Source organism: Anopheles funestus, chromosome 3RL (assembly GCF_943734845.2).
Source record: "Anopheles funestus chromosome 3RL, idAnoFuneDA-416_04, whole genome shotgun sequence".
Classification (NCBI taxonomy): domain Eukaryota; kingdom Metazoa; phylum Arthropoda; class Insecta; order Diptera; family Culicidae; genus Anopheles; species Anopheles funestus.
This window is the reverse complement of record NC_064599.1, coordinates 13,414,075-13,427,139: the sequence shown is the minus strand read 5'-3', so window position 1 is coordinate 13,427,139 and position 13,065 is coordinate 13,414,075. Positions and strand designations below refer to the sequence as shown.

The 13,065-nt window shown below is 43.0% G+C and overlaps 2 protein-coding genes and 1 long non-coding RNA gene across 4 annotated transcripts; 1 reads left to right on the top strand and 2 right to left on the bottom strand.

Moving 5' to 3' along the window:
• Positions 1-63: 63 nt before the first annotated feature.
• LOC125771483 (uncharacterized) lies at positions 64-1,863 on the bottom strand. The gene is made up of 2 exons (XM_049442153.1): positions 772-1,863; positions 64-650 (listed from the first exon to the last, which is right to left on the bottom strand). The coding sequence occupies exons 1-2, from the start codon at positions 1,708-1,710 to the stop codon at positions 423-425; spliced, it is 1,167 nt and encodes a 388-aa protein (XP_049298110.1). The 5' UTR covers positions 1,711-1,863; the 3' UTR covers positions 64-422.
• A 132-nt stretch (positions 1,864-1,995) lies between these two features.
• LOC125771451 (serine/threonine-protein kinase 3) lies at positions 1,996-10,142 on the bottom strand. 2 transcript variants are annotated; one of them, XM_049442095.1, is made up of 5 exons: positions 8,047-10,142; positions 5,005-5,813; positions 4,553-4,924; positions 3,876-4,486; positions 1,996-3,807 (listed from the first exon to the last, which is right to left on the bottom strand). In XM_049442095.1, exons 1-5 carry the CDS (start codon positions 8,067-8,069, stop codon positions 3,637-3,639), a joined length of 1,986 nt encoding a protein of 661 aa, XP_049298052.1. In that variant the 5' UTR covers positions 8,070-10,142; the 3' UTR covers positions 1,996-3,636. The 2 variants fall into 2 exon arrangements, with proteins under 2 accessions (XP_049298052.1, XP_049298053.1); XM_049442096.1 differs by lacking the exon at positions 8,047-10,142 and adding an exon at positions 5,961-6,409.
• A 749-nt stretch (positions 10,143-10,891) lies between these two features.
• On the top strand, positions 10,892-12,725 carry LOC125771502 (uncharacterized). The gene is made up of 3 exons (XR_007419311.1): positions 10,892-12,035; positions 12,103-12,389; positions 12,579-12,725. It is a non-coding gene; the product is annotated as an uncharacterized LOC125771502 (long non-coding RNA).
• Positions 12,726-13,065: the final 340 nt, after the last annotated feature.

Genomic DNA, 13,065 nt, shown 5'->3' with positions numbered 1-13,065 from the left:
CTTTTTCTTTTTAAATTTCCACTTGTCATCAAAAACAGGTGGATTTGCAGGGACATGGGAAAATAAACGGATGAAACTTTTTATTAACTCTTGATACTCGCTCGCGTTGCTTACACAACTGAATAACATATGGAACAAGCAAAACATGGTCCATTCTGTAACAAAGCAGATTGTATTCACTTTCAGTCATCACGGGAAGATACGGGGATGGACACAATCCTTCAATACTGTAACGGAAGCCGCATTTAGTAACGTTGGGGAGGGGAAGAAAAAATGTATTCATCCTTTTCGGGGAAAATTCGTGTGCGTGATTCTGAATCCAAAACACAGCTCTTTCGTTGGAAACTCTGTTACTTTGTAAGTATCATCGAAATGTCTCGACCGGAATGACATGTAAGTTGCGTTGGAAATTCGTTTGTTGTTTAAATGCGGCTCTTACCACTACCCGTCTTAATGTCGAATAGTTTACGCACAAAGTACACCTGCACCGAGGTGGTAAAAACAATCACAAGAATTTGCAACACCGACCACTTCCAGATGTACGCATTGTTGTCTAAGATCAGCGCATAATCACGGGCTTCGTTGTTACGGGAATGTGCCTGATACTGGAACATGGCGTTCAAGTTCCGTTCCACCGTCGAAATGGTGCCCTGTTTAGAGAGGATGCAGATGTATAAGAAAAAATGGACAAAAACAAGTAATGATAAGAATTACAAACATGACACATTATGATAACGACTCTGCCGGTTGGTCGTTACATTGATTACATACCGTAAAGTTGTTCATGTTCACATTCAAATCTTCGATCTCCTTGGTGAACTTTTCCCACTCTTCGTACCGGATGACGGTAATGTACAGATTGACCAGCTTGCTGGCGAATCGCGAGAACTGATTATCGATGCACACGGCATAGAAACCTCCCATGGCGGCTCCATCCGTGTAATCGCTGGATGCTTGCCACTGGTATGGGTGGACAATTTCACCACGAGGATTGCGGACCGCGAAACCGGCCATTCCGTCACCTCCGCGAATAACGTGGAAGCTTACATAGAGTGTGCTGCCCTGCTGGACGTACTGGAAGTAGCAATCTTCCTTGCCAGCATCGATGTGCACCTTGTAGTCCATGGCAACAGCTGGTAGCGATTCGTACCATGGTCGATCGTGTTCGGGGATGTCCTGCAGTGCTATTGCTGGATGGTGTTGGACCGGTGGTGGATGCTGACCACCGACGTCGTGGACACCCGGTGGTGGTTGCTGGAATTGTTGCTGTGGAGGCGGATGTTGCTGGAATTGTTGCTGAGGAGGCGGATGTTGCTGGAATTGTTGCTGAGGAGGCGGTTGTTGCTGTTGGAATTGCTGTGGCGGCGGTTGCTGCTGCTGAAATTGCTGTGGCGGCGGTTGCTGCTGTTGCTGGAATTGCTGTGACGGTAGTTGCTGTTGCTGCTGATGAGGCTGATGTTGTTGCTGATACTGTTGTGGTGGCGGTGGCTGTTGGTGCTGTTGCTGCGGTGGCGGCTGCTGATGCTGCTGCTGCTGCTGCGGTGGCGGATGTTGCTGTTGTGGCTGATGTTGCTGGTGTTGTTGTTGCTGCGGTGGAGGCTGCTGTTGCGTCCCAACAAGTGAGTACAATTGGCAAAACACTAGCACATAAAGCACGATCGTCCCGCGAGGGACTCTACTTTGCCACGTAAAACCTTTCCACACGAGCATCGCTCCACGGTGTATGCAACTGGTGTACGGCGATGCCGTGCTGTGCGTGCTCGCGAGTGAAAGGCAACACGTATAGGACTAGCGAGTGTGAACGAGGCAGCACTCGCTTTTTTGATTACTGTCTCCCTCTGGCACATGATTATGCTTCAGCTGGAAAGCAACTTGTTTTGCTGACCACTACACGCATCGAGAAAAAGCAATCACATGCGTGCTGGAATTCAGTGCCGTTTATACTGTAGAATCGAAATGTTCCAAAAACATGATCTTTTTCATAACAACAGTTAATTTTAATATAAATGCATGGCAACCTTAAAGTTCAACTTTATTTATCATGTGTGTGTGTTTGTTCATCCGAGCTGTTTTGTTAATAATACGTTCATACTTTTTTGTCCAGTATTTGGTGCGTCGTATTATTATTTTACAATTTTTAATCGCATATTCCTGTATCCCGTGTGGGTTGGGTTTATCATCGTGTTCCGTTTATCAAAACCCCTGCTCTTCCATTGCGCCATTCATTTTAATCATCTTCCTATATGTAATATCTCTAGCAGCAGTAGATAGATACTATTTCTCAATAAACTTGTATATGTTTAAAGAATAAAATGTAGCACTTTTGTTCATTGCTATGTTCTTCATCACCTACTGTTGGGTCTCACTTTTAGCACTTTCGTTATGTTTATGTAACAAGGTATGTTGTCTACACGTTGCTTTTCCTCCATGTCTAATATGGTTGGTACTCCTTCCCGATCCCTTTACTTTTGCGTACACCAGCAATCTCGTTTATTTTCATACCAAGGGTATATGGCTTAGTTAGTGTAAAAAATGTGCGATCAACTGCGATCGATGAGTCCTTCAATTGCATTGCGGTGCGTGTGTATGTTTGTATATAATCGTCAACCAATCACGCTCTTGCTGGATATATGTATAACTTCTCGTCCCTGGTTACAGGTATTACAGGATTATTGTATTCTACTTTCAATCTTCTCGGTTAGTTTGAGGTCTGTCTCTTTTTAAGGTAATTTTTATTCACGTTCGTTAGAATCATACACTGTGCCCTGTGCCTTTCGCGCTGTTTAGCTTCATTTTCACACTCAAGTGATAACGTTTAACGATTTGTCAATAAATTATTTGGTTGCGGTGAGGCGCCAGTATCGAAAACTGATCACACCCAAAGCAGCATTTATTTCGTTAATGCAAGCCAACTCATCTTTAACAATGCAACGTAAAATTTGTAATACAAATGTATGCATCACTGTTTCGGGAGTAAAACAGTGACTGCACTCGCTCAATGCATTTCGTTAGTACGTATGTTCAATATAATTTAACCAGCATGATAAAGGTCAACTTAACAAAAATTAGCAGTGCGACATTGTAATACACTTGCTTCAAGGGACGGACCATGACACGTGAGGATCAAACAAGCAGAAACCGTGAAATTGGCGGCATTCCAAAAACTTTTTTTTTCAAACCTCGTTGCTAATCAACGAGCTCTAGCAGATCAAGGATGAATGGTCGCTTTGCTGGATTTACGAATAAAATAAAATATCAGATCTGTTCCACACATCCATTCGCTCACATTATTGTGCAAGTATTGCTTTTTACAAATAATATCAGACAAAAACAAACAAACATCGTGTGATGGATACATCTCGTCGGCAAAAGTAGCTAAAATACATAAACAGACGTCATTTTTTAGCGACAAGCGATCACTCTAGCAAGGAATTGGAATTTTCCTCTGTCCGACGGCTGGTAGATATGTTTAAAAAAAGTAATAGGAATTTGAAACTAAAAGACGGCAGTCTAGGGGTGAAATTATTCCTATTAAATATGACTACGCACTAATTACTATAACCAATGAACCGCGTACATACATCATTAAATGAGAACCATGATGAGTTGACCACGCTCACCCTTAGCGGCGACTACTCAGAACTCTTCCAGCTTCTGCTGGCGCTTCTGTTGCTTGGCCTCGATCGCATCCAGTATCGGTTGGCGTTTGGATGTGTAACGCTTCTTCGTTTCCGCCAGCTCTTTCTCCATCTCCTTGTCTAAGCTGGCCAATCGTTGCTCCAACTGTTCGTAGTTCATAAACTTAAGCTGTGTGATCAGATAAAATGCCATTAGTAAGCGGTGGACAGAGATGAAGCGATACAATGTCACCTTACCGAATCATACTCGGCCGCGGTAGGTTGCAAAAACTGCATCTGATGCATATTGGGACTAACGGCGGAGATTTGATTCAATTGCAGTTGCAGGTGCGATTGGTATCGTTGTCGCTCTTCATTGAACTGTTGCTGCTGTTGTTGTTGCTGCTGCTGCTGCTGTTGCAGTGCCTGGTGTTGATGCTGCTGGTGGTCTTGGAAATTTTGCGTCATCGGTGGTGCCGACGGTGAGACCGGGCTGTGCGTGGCTGGAAAGGCTTGGGCTGCTGGTGCCGCCGTTGTCACCAGATTGCTAACGATCTTTTGTACCTGCGGCTGAGGTTGCTGTGGTGATGTTGCTAAAGGCTGTGGAAGGTGTGGTTGTTGCGGTGACGCGACCGGTGTCGTTTGTGGGCTGAAGGCTGGCGAAAGTTCCGCTTGCATATCGACCGACGGAGATCCATCATCAAACGAACTCATTGCGGATGGGGGCGATTGTAGTTGATGATGATGGTGGTGATTGTTTACTGCGGCAACTTTACTATTACCGAAACTGGCCGCTTCCGCCTCCTTTTTGTCGAAATGATCGAGAAACAGTGGCCTATATTTCGGTTTATCCGGATTGGTGTCATGTCCTACGAAAATAAGAAAATTCACATTATTGTCTCTACATTATGGACAAATTCAACACAAACACTCACTTTTCATGGTTGATTCTTCCGAATCCGAATTGATCACCATCGTGCCTAGGTTCGATTGCAGTTCCACCATCGTCCCGTTATCGGGTACCAACGTACCGTAATCTGCGTGTGCTATCATCGTCCCATCGCCTTCATCCCCACGTCCCGGTACGAGCGTACCACAGTCGGCAGGAAATTCCTTCATCGTCCTCGAATTTACTTGATCCTCATCGTCCGATTCGCCACCGTCGTGCCCATTGGCGTTATTACTATTATTCTGCAGCTGTTTGTTAGCTTGACTAATGGCAGCCGCATGCCTGTAGCTTTGGTTTTCCCGTATTTCCTTTGCTTCCGCTATCATTTGGCTGAGTATGCTGCACGGTTTGGCATTGCCTGTAAAAGGGATTTCACAGCGTAATGGTATAGGTTTCCAATGACCGGGAAAGCACAACGAATCATTATTAATAACTTACGAATAAATTCATGGGCCAGTAGATCAGTGGCAGTCGCTCGTTCCTCCGGATTCTTCACCAAACACAGACTAACGAAATCGATAAACTCCGGCGACCAGATATCGGGATCACGGAACGACGGTGGTGGCTTCGTCGGTATCATGAAGATGGCACGCATCGGATGGATATCCCCGTACGGTGGTTTCCCTTCCGCCATTTCGAGGGCCGTAATACCGAGCGACCAAATATCCGCCACACAGTCGTACCCGATCTCTTCGATCACCTCCGGTGCCATCCAGAACGGAGTGCCGATCACCGTGTTTCTTTTCGCCATCGTATCCGTCAACTGTCCGGCAACACCGAAATCGGCCAACTTCGCATGGCCCTCCGAATTGAGCAGTATATTGCCCGCTTTAATGTCGCGATGAATTTTGCGCCGCAGATGCAAATACTCCAGCCCCTTCAGTGTGTCGATCAGTATCGTTGCGATTTCGTCCTCGGAAAGGGTTTTCTTCCGCAGCCGCATTATATCGGAAACGCTACCAGCGCCACAGTACTCCATCACGATCCAGAGATCCGTGTTTTTGAAGTAACTGCCATAGTACTTGACGACGTACGGTGAGTCACACTGTTGCATGATCGAGATCTCTTTGATGATCTCCTGCAGATCAGTATCGACCGGTACTTGCTTGATTGCAAGCACCTGCTCGCTCTCCTTGTGTAGTGCCTTGTAAACGGAGCCATAGCTACCCTCACCAAGCTTGCAAATAATGTCGAACACCTCATCCGGCTGCCGTGTTAAGCTTTCCTCCGAGAGTTTCTTCAGCTCACTGTAAGATGGAGACAAAGAAAGAGAGAAAAGAAAAACATATTAGACCCTTCACAATGAACATATTACTATACAATCCAACTATTTTTATCCTCCGATATGTTTTGTAACGCAATTTTTCGTACAATAACCTTCTTCCACCCCTCACATCATTCACGGCAAACATCCTTTTTTTTCTCCTAATGAGCTTATAATTTCGCTCGCTTTGACTCTTTGACCAGAAATGTGGAGACCAATTACTGGTAGAAACAAATCAGCAATATCATTCCTAACCACGAAAGCCCTTTTCTTCACATGACGCAGAAACATCCGTTCCGGAAGAGCGGAACGGCTTACGATGATGATGGCTTTTCGATGGGCACACTGCAGTAAAGGCACGATACTTCTCGTGCTCCAACTACAATATGATAGCGTTCAAGTTGCTATAAAGTGGTCTCCCTTTTGAATGTTGCCTGTCCTGTCGCCACCTACATTCGATGGCAGCAAAGTGGTATCCCCTTATCGATTATTTGAAAACTATTTCTGTAACCTAACCGAACCTCGTCATCGGTCTTTAACAAGCGTAACGTTCTACATGATTTAGCAACATTATTCGGTCAGGGTTTTATTCCCATTACAAAGCAGGCGGTATGTCTTACGGGCAGATACCTTGAACCTGTTTTTTGGAATCCTAGTTTTAAAACGTTCTCTTACGGTCCTTTTCTTTCGTTTGTACTTTGTACTAGGCTCCGAATTGCTCCACATACTCATAGTCGGTTGTGGAACGTTCCCTTTATACTCTTGTTTCCCTATTTGTACTTTGACACAGCAAATGATTTCTGTTGGTGTGATGGATTTTGTCTACGTTTCAATAAATTATAGCGCTTTGGTAAGCGTAATGAAAGCTTTTGGATGAAGTTACCGTCAATCGATAAGGGTATTCCATCATTCGATTGTATGTACATCAATATTTAATGCAACACTGTTGTTACAAGAAAGGCTTACAATGGAACCTAGCACAATGGAACGCTTTCCGAACATCCGAACATTCTTTGCTGTTCCTGCCTGGAAAGAAGACGATGCCCTACGAAGGCATGAGGTATCATAAGCAACCGGAAATATAGATCGTGCCAGACCTTGTACGGGAAGGGGTCAAACATCAAACCTGTTTCACAGCACACCTGCAACTGTAGAATTGTTTTATTAATTTTAAAAAGACTTTTGAGTTGAATTGCGTGTTTTTGAATGATTTTGAAGTGGAACTGGATTCTGTCTAGATAGATTTAAATTTTGACAAACCCTTGTATAGAGTTACCAATTCAACTGAACTGATTATACTCAGCTTTTAGAGAATTTAATTAACGATCGTTTCACTGTCATTGATGCACATGTAGTTTGCGCGTACGTTTTGATCTTAAAATCACGTTTATACTTTACAAATTGTGTACAATTGCCACCATTAGGTATGGCTACTTACTCCAAACCCATCAGCGACCAGCAGCACCGAAGAACGTGCTGGTGCTAATGTAAACATAACGCGTTGGAAAAACGGGCCTTTGAGATTTCTTTTTGTTCAAAAGTGGGAATGCAAAGCTTCCGAAAGAGTTGTTGCCGTGCATATATGGAAGAGAGCATGGGTTGTAGAATGTGTTCTACCATCATCATATGTTACGCGTGTGGGGACACATTTGCCACAGCGTACGACGGTGACGTCCACATACCCGGGGCAAGCTCAGAAAAAGTGTACTGTTAGAGTAAAATAAATAAAATGGAAAAAAGGCAGCCAAGTAGAGAACAGTTTGATGAAGAGCTTTGCTAGCCAACCCTTCCAAATCCCGTTCTTTGCGTCTATGTTGTTTTTTTTTGTGTTGGTGTACAACGCAACAACCATACTCACATATCATTATGCCCCGAAGGTTAAAGGCTTTTGACTTGAACAAGCAAGCACGCTCGTTTCCCTTCCATTTCCCTTTATTTCCCCCACTGTCTCCCACTCTCTGGGGGGATTTTACTGAAAGTGTGGAGTTCTTTGTGCTATTCTATCCCTTCTACCCTTCACTTGGTGGAGGGGGTGGTGGGCCCAAGCCTTTCCTTCCTTTTTTTTCTCATCTTTATTCTCGACTTATGATTTACATGCTTGATTACGGCAGCATTTCGCGCTGCAGAAGTGCGTGCTTTTTTCGGAATTTTCCTAAGAAACAAAACAAAAACACGTGACTGGGAAGGTTTAGTGGAACGGGCACAGGACTACTTACTGTTTGGAAGACATCCCCAACATGCGAAGGGCAAACGTTCGGGGCAGTGAGGAACCAGTGTAGTGAATGTGTGTGGTGCTGGCACTACACTACACAGCCAGTGACGATGTTTCTCTGTTGACTTGAGAACTGCACAATCGTGGAAGATGCTTCTGATACGCACACAAGGTGCCACCGTCGTATTGTGCCCGGAGATGTTTCTTTTGTAATATTTACGGTGTACGATAAAGGTGCGATTAATGCCGCCTGCTGGGGGGAAAGCTTCAAGAAGATACCGATCTTCTTTATTGCAAATCTCCTTTTTCCTCCGCTCCGCTCCGATCGAACTCGCATGAAAGTAAGTGGAACTCTTGGAGAAATTGCAGGCAGCCAAAAAGGTTTGTTTGTTCAAACGAAACAGGAAAAGAAACTCTTAACCGTACACTTAATTAAAATCGGCAAGCAATTTGATAACGAGACACACACGCGCACCGGAAAGAAATGAAAATTGGAAAACAAAACGGAAAACTAGATCACACATGACGGTTTGGCTATCTATACGTTGGTTGCTAGTCGGCGAAGAGCAGTGGCTGGGAAGCGATTTAACTGACCCATACGGTCTGCTGAAATTGACACAACACGCTTAAACCGAACAAATGCACTTTCAACTGCAATTGCACCTGAAATGTTATTGCACCATTTCTTTAGTAATACACACACGTACTGAATTCTTGAAGCAGAATTTCTACCCCGTTCTATTTAGCAGAATGGTTCCTGCATTCGACTCAATGCGATAAAAGCATCATGCAGCAGCTGCATTCCAGAGCCTGCTGGCGAGATTGCTGATATGTTGTTACCACAGCACTAAATCGTTGTTTCCAAATCGGTTCACACATTCGTAATCTTCGTTCGTACAGCATAGGGTTGTGTTTCATCAAAAGTGGAAGCTATTTTTACGTATATGTTTAGCAAAATTTCTATTCCAAGTTGCCTTTTTCTTTGGCGATGATGATTCTGCTGTCGTCTACTCGTCCGTCTAAGGTAAATTTTCAAGGCCACAAGCAAATGCTTTCACTGATGCGTTTTTTTCCCACACTGTACTGCACACACTGTCGATGCACTCGCGCGCGTCCACCGTCGTTTTCTGGTGGTGTCAATGATACTGTTGCATTCAACGGGTTCTACAGTGTGAATGCACTGCGTGCGGGTGTATGCATACTGCAGCTGCACACCGATGCAAGGATTTAGTTGGACGACGGCCACACACTAACCTTTTTTTATTTATTGCTTCTTCATTTAATATTTTTCACACACATCACAAGCACGCATGGAATTTACGAGTGCTATTCGTCTTGTGTTCTCACTTTCGCGACTCGCCGCTGCCAGCAGTGGAAGGAAGCGAATGCACTCGGTACTGCAGCAGGCTTCCGGAATGCTTGCACGCAATCGCCCTATTTTAGGACAACTCGCAACGGCGCCACACTCTGGTGCACGGTTGTATGTGGACCGTCGGATGGATGTATTATTTGTCTGCCCGACTTTGGTTCTGACGGATGCAACAACTTCGCTACCCCCCTTTCGTTCACCGTGGTAATGTCGGGTGCATTTGCACTCGCAGAAGAGTCAGAAAGCAGAACAATCTAGTGTTCTGGTGACTGTTTGGATCGTTGTTATGATTTCATACACCAGCACAATTATGCTTATGCAGCAGCTGCTCGCACACTCTTGGACGACTTGGTTGTTTTTATCTCCCGGATCCGATGGTGAGCCGCTGCCGTCGTGACTTCAAGCGGCCTTACGCTAAAAACCCTCTGGATGTCGTCTTCGCCCGTATATACTCTTAGTGAGGGTTCGTTTTTCTTGCCTAGATTGTCGAACACTTGATGCACGTGCCTTCCGTCAAGCAAAGCTGAGTCTGTAAAGTGCGTTTTACGCTACACGCACTTACCGCAGCACGAAGAACGTCCGACAAGTATTTATTTTAGTTCTCTACACAACACGGGCCGGCCGAATTTTACACCGCAAGAAACATACACACGCACACACGCACAGATACGAATCGAAAGAGCTATCATCCCACCAAATTAGAGCTGTCACCGTGTAAGCAGCATGAAGTATGCGTTACGATGTGCGTAACATCGTGTATGCATTGCGATAGTGTGCGTGTGTTTTGACGTTCCATTGTGTTTTTTCTCACTCGAATGTATCAGCTGGTTCACTCGCACAATTGTTGGGGGCAAAACGCACCCTTTAAAAAAATTTATCTTCTTTTCCGTAAATAAGCATAATTCTTGTGAACAGTGTTTATAACATAATCTGAAAACTTAGGCAAACAAAACCTTTTCTGCTGTTTTGCCATTCGTACAATTTTTGTAATAAAAAGCTGTGATAAATTTCAGAAATATCGCACACTTTGAAAGATATTAGCCCGGTGAAAATGCTACATGCATACGAATGGTTGCTTTTAGTTTTCTTAATTATTTAAATAATGTAAGCGATTGATACGATCGTAAAATATCATTCCTTGTAATTTTGTTTTTTGTAGTTTTAAGTAAAACATAATATTTGCTGAAATTGAATCGATTAAATTAAACTGTGCAGTTTCAATGTTGATAGGGTAGCTTTTGAAACTGACATACAGAGGGCGTTCGTGCTGTCGATTAAACATTTGAACGCGCCAAACATTTTGAACAGCACGTGGCGTTGCCTCCAATTTTGAGTAAACAGAAGTTATAACTCTAATTTGTTTTCTATTCGTTTATAAACTTGTATAATTTATAATATTTGTTTTTTTATATCATAACAAAACAGTAGTGATACATAGAGATGTTCTAAGAAAGAAACACAGAACGAGCATTGACTTCCGATTGCTCCATTCCATCGATACGACGCAGAAGACTTTGTTACCTTATCTTGTAAAGCGGTTAATAGTTATTAGTAATACACATGTCATCATTTGTTTTAGTCTTGCAAACGATCCAACCCGACGTGTCGTATTGTTGGTTCTGGTTGGTTGATTTTTCCTTTTATTATGCATCGTTTGTGTCGTAAAATACCATTCTTCTCTACTCCGTTACAGAGTATTACAAGGCTTTGGAACAAAGACAAATGTAACCTATTTGTATTATTCCCTTTCCCTTTACTACACGTGTGCAAGAGCTTTCCTACGTAACTGGTGAAAGACTAATTCGGATAGAAACATTCACTAACTCTTTTTGCGTCTTTCACTCACTCACTCACACACCATTTCGATGTTGACGCTTGTGCTGTTGTATACATGCGTGGCTGCGCCACACGTATTACGTTGCCCGTTCAGGTCAACTGTTTACTGGTCGAAGATGTTATCAGCCACATCTTCATTCTAAAGCTGTTGCAAACATCATTCGAACAAAATAAAAAAAAAAAAACAAATACACATTTTGTATCGAAGCATACCAAGGTGCAGTTTACCGTAAAATCAAACAAGCGCAGTTAAAATTAGTGACACTCAGCTTTGGTGGTGAACGCTACTATGGAACAGACCTATCTAGTATTTTCATCATAAACTAGTCTAGATGTTATCGATTTACAAAGCAGTTACATTTATAAAGAAAAGGAACCCTTAAAGCGTACAGTGCCTTTCCAGACAACGCTAATTCCTCTACCTGTATGAATCTTCTACGAGACCGTGCCGGCTCGCTTCAGACAACCGTAGAGCAATAGGTGTCTAGCAGCACAATTCTTCCTCCTATGTGGTAGCGGAAGCAGAATAAAGCACGTAAGCTTTTCACTTAGTTGGTTGTTTGCGAATTTAACCTGCCGTTCTGTTGGAGTTTGCTAACATTTTTTAATCACGAAAAAATATGTTTCTTCCTCGAAAGTCGCTTTACATTGTTGCAGCTGGTCTCATCAACGCTATACACTATTTGCTCACAAATATTGCTTGATGAGTGCTTACGGGGAAAAGCGGGGAATTTGAAAAAGTTTGTCAACGCGTCAACGGGAACATGTGTACATGTTTGTGAAGCTAAGTAAGTTATGTGAACTGTTACACCACCAGTGTCTTTCATCTATTTTAACTGTTTTGTTTAATTTCAGTGAACCACAGCGAAGGTACGGTGGATAGAGAGAACATTTCTATTGCTTCCGGTGCTTCTCAAGATTCTAATCCTCGCTTAAAATTTGTATTGCTTTCGTAACGCAATTTGGACGGCGTTCAAGTATCTTCGTGACATATCCATGTATGTCGCATTCTGTGACACCCGAAAGGACAATTGATTACATTCCTTTCCTTACCTCTTCGCTATGCGACTTCCGACCGGATCGAGAGATGATGTTTTTTTGGATGGATTCACACCTACTGGACACGTCTACGGATATCTATTGTAAGCTGTCAGCATACTGACTCATTTAATGTCTCATCCTTCAACTGTTACTGCTAACTAACAGTGGCGTAAATTGGTGGCTATTCCTTTTTCCGGTTATGTTGCAAAGAAACTTGAAATGGACGGCAATTGCAACTGTGTTAACATTCTCTCTTTTTCTCTCTCTCTCTCTCTCTTCATTCACAATAGACCGATAACAAAAATCCAAGTAGAAACAAACAACCGACAAAAAGCGCAAATGGTCAACGCAAATCAGGCAACGCAACATCATTTAATGGAGTAAAAGTACCAAATCGAAAAGATTGTCTCTTTGCTTCATGTTATTAATTTTTTTTTGGGGGAACAAATCATCATTCAAATTGAGTCCGAATCAGAACCAACGCTTGCTTATTTTGACTTTCTAACACTACATTAAACAGAAAATAAAAATTTGATTGGCAAACAACGAGCAATCAAATGAATAACCGTAACCGAACCGAATTTTCTACAAAACTGTTGCCTGCTACTGATTGTTCTAAAGTAAAAAATCCCACACTACAGTGCTTATACAAATCGAAGTAGTAATCTAATGGGATAAATTTGTATGATACTGTGTAGTAAATATAGAAGATGTTTTTCTTGTGTGTGTGTGTTTAACAGAAACGTTAATTGTTTAACAACATCGCATTAAACCAGG

Excerpts from the sequence above, each read along its gene's own strand:
- LOC125771483 (XM_049442153.1), bottom strand. The coding sequence starts at position 1,710 with ATGCTCGTGTGGAAAGGTTTTACGTGGCAAAGTAGAGTCCCTCGCGGG. Across the intron at positions 651-771 it reads TGAACATGAACAACTTTACG|GGCACCATTTCGACGGTGGA; the intron begins GTATGTAATCAA and ends CTCTCTAAACAG.
- LOC125771451 (XM_049442095.1), bottom strand. The coding sequence starts at position 8,069 with ATGTTGGGGATGTCTTCCAAACA. Across the intron at positions 5,814-8,046 it reads TTGGGGATGTCTTCCAAACA|TGAGCTGAAGAAACTCTCGG; the intron begins GTAAGTAGTCCT and ends TCCATCTTACAG. Across the intron at positions 4,487-4,552 it reads GGAAGAATCAACCATGAAAA|GACATGACACCAATCCGGAT; the intron begins GTGAGTGTTTGT and ends TTATTTTCGTAG.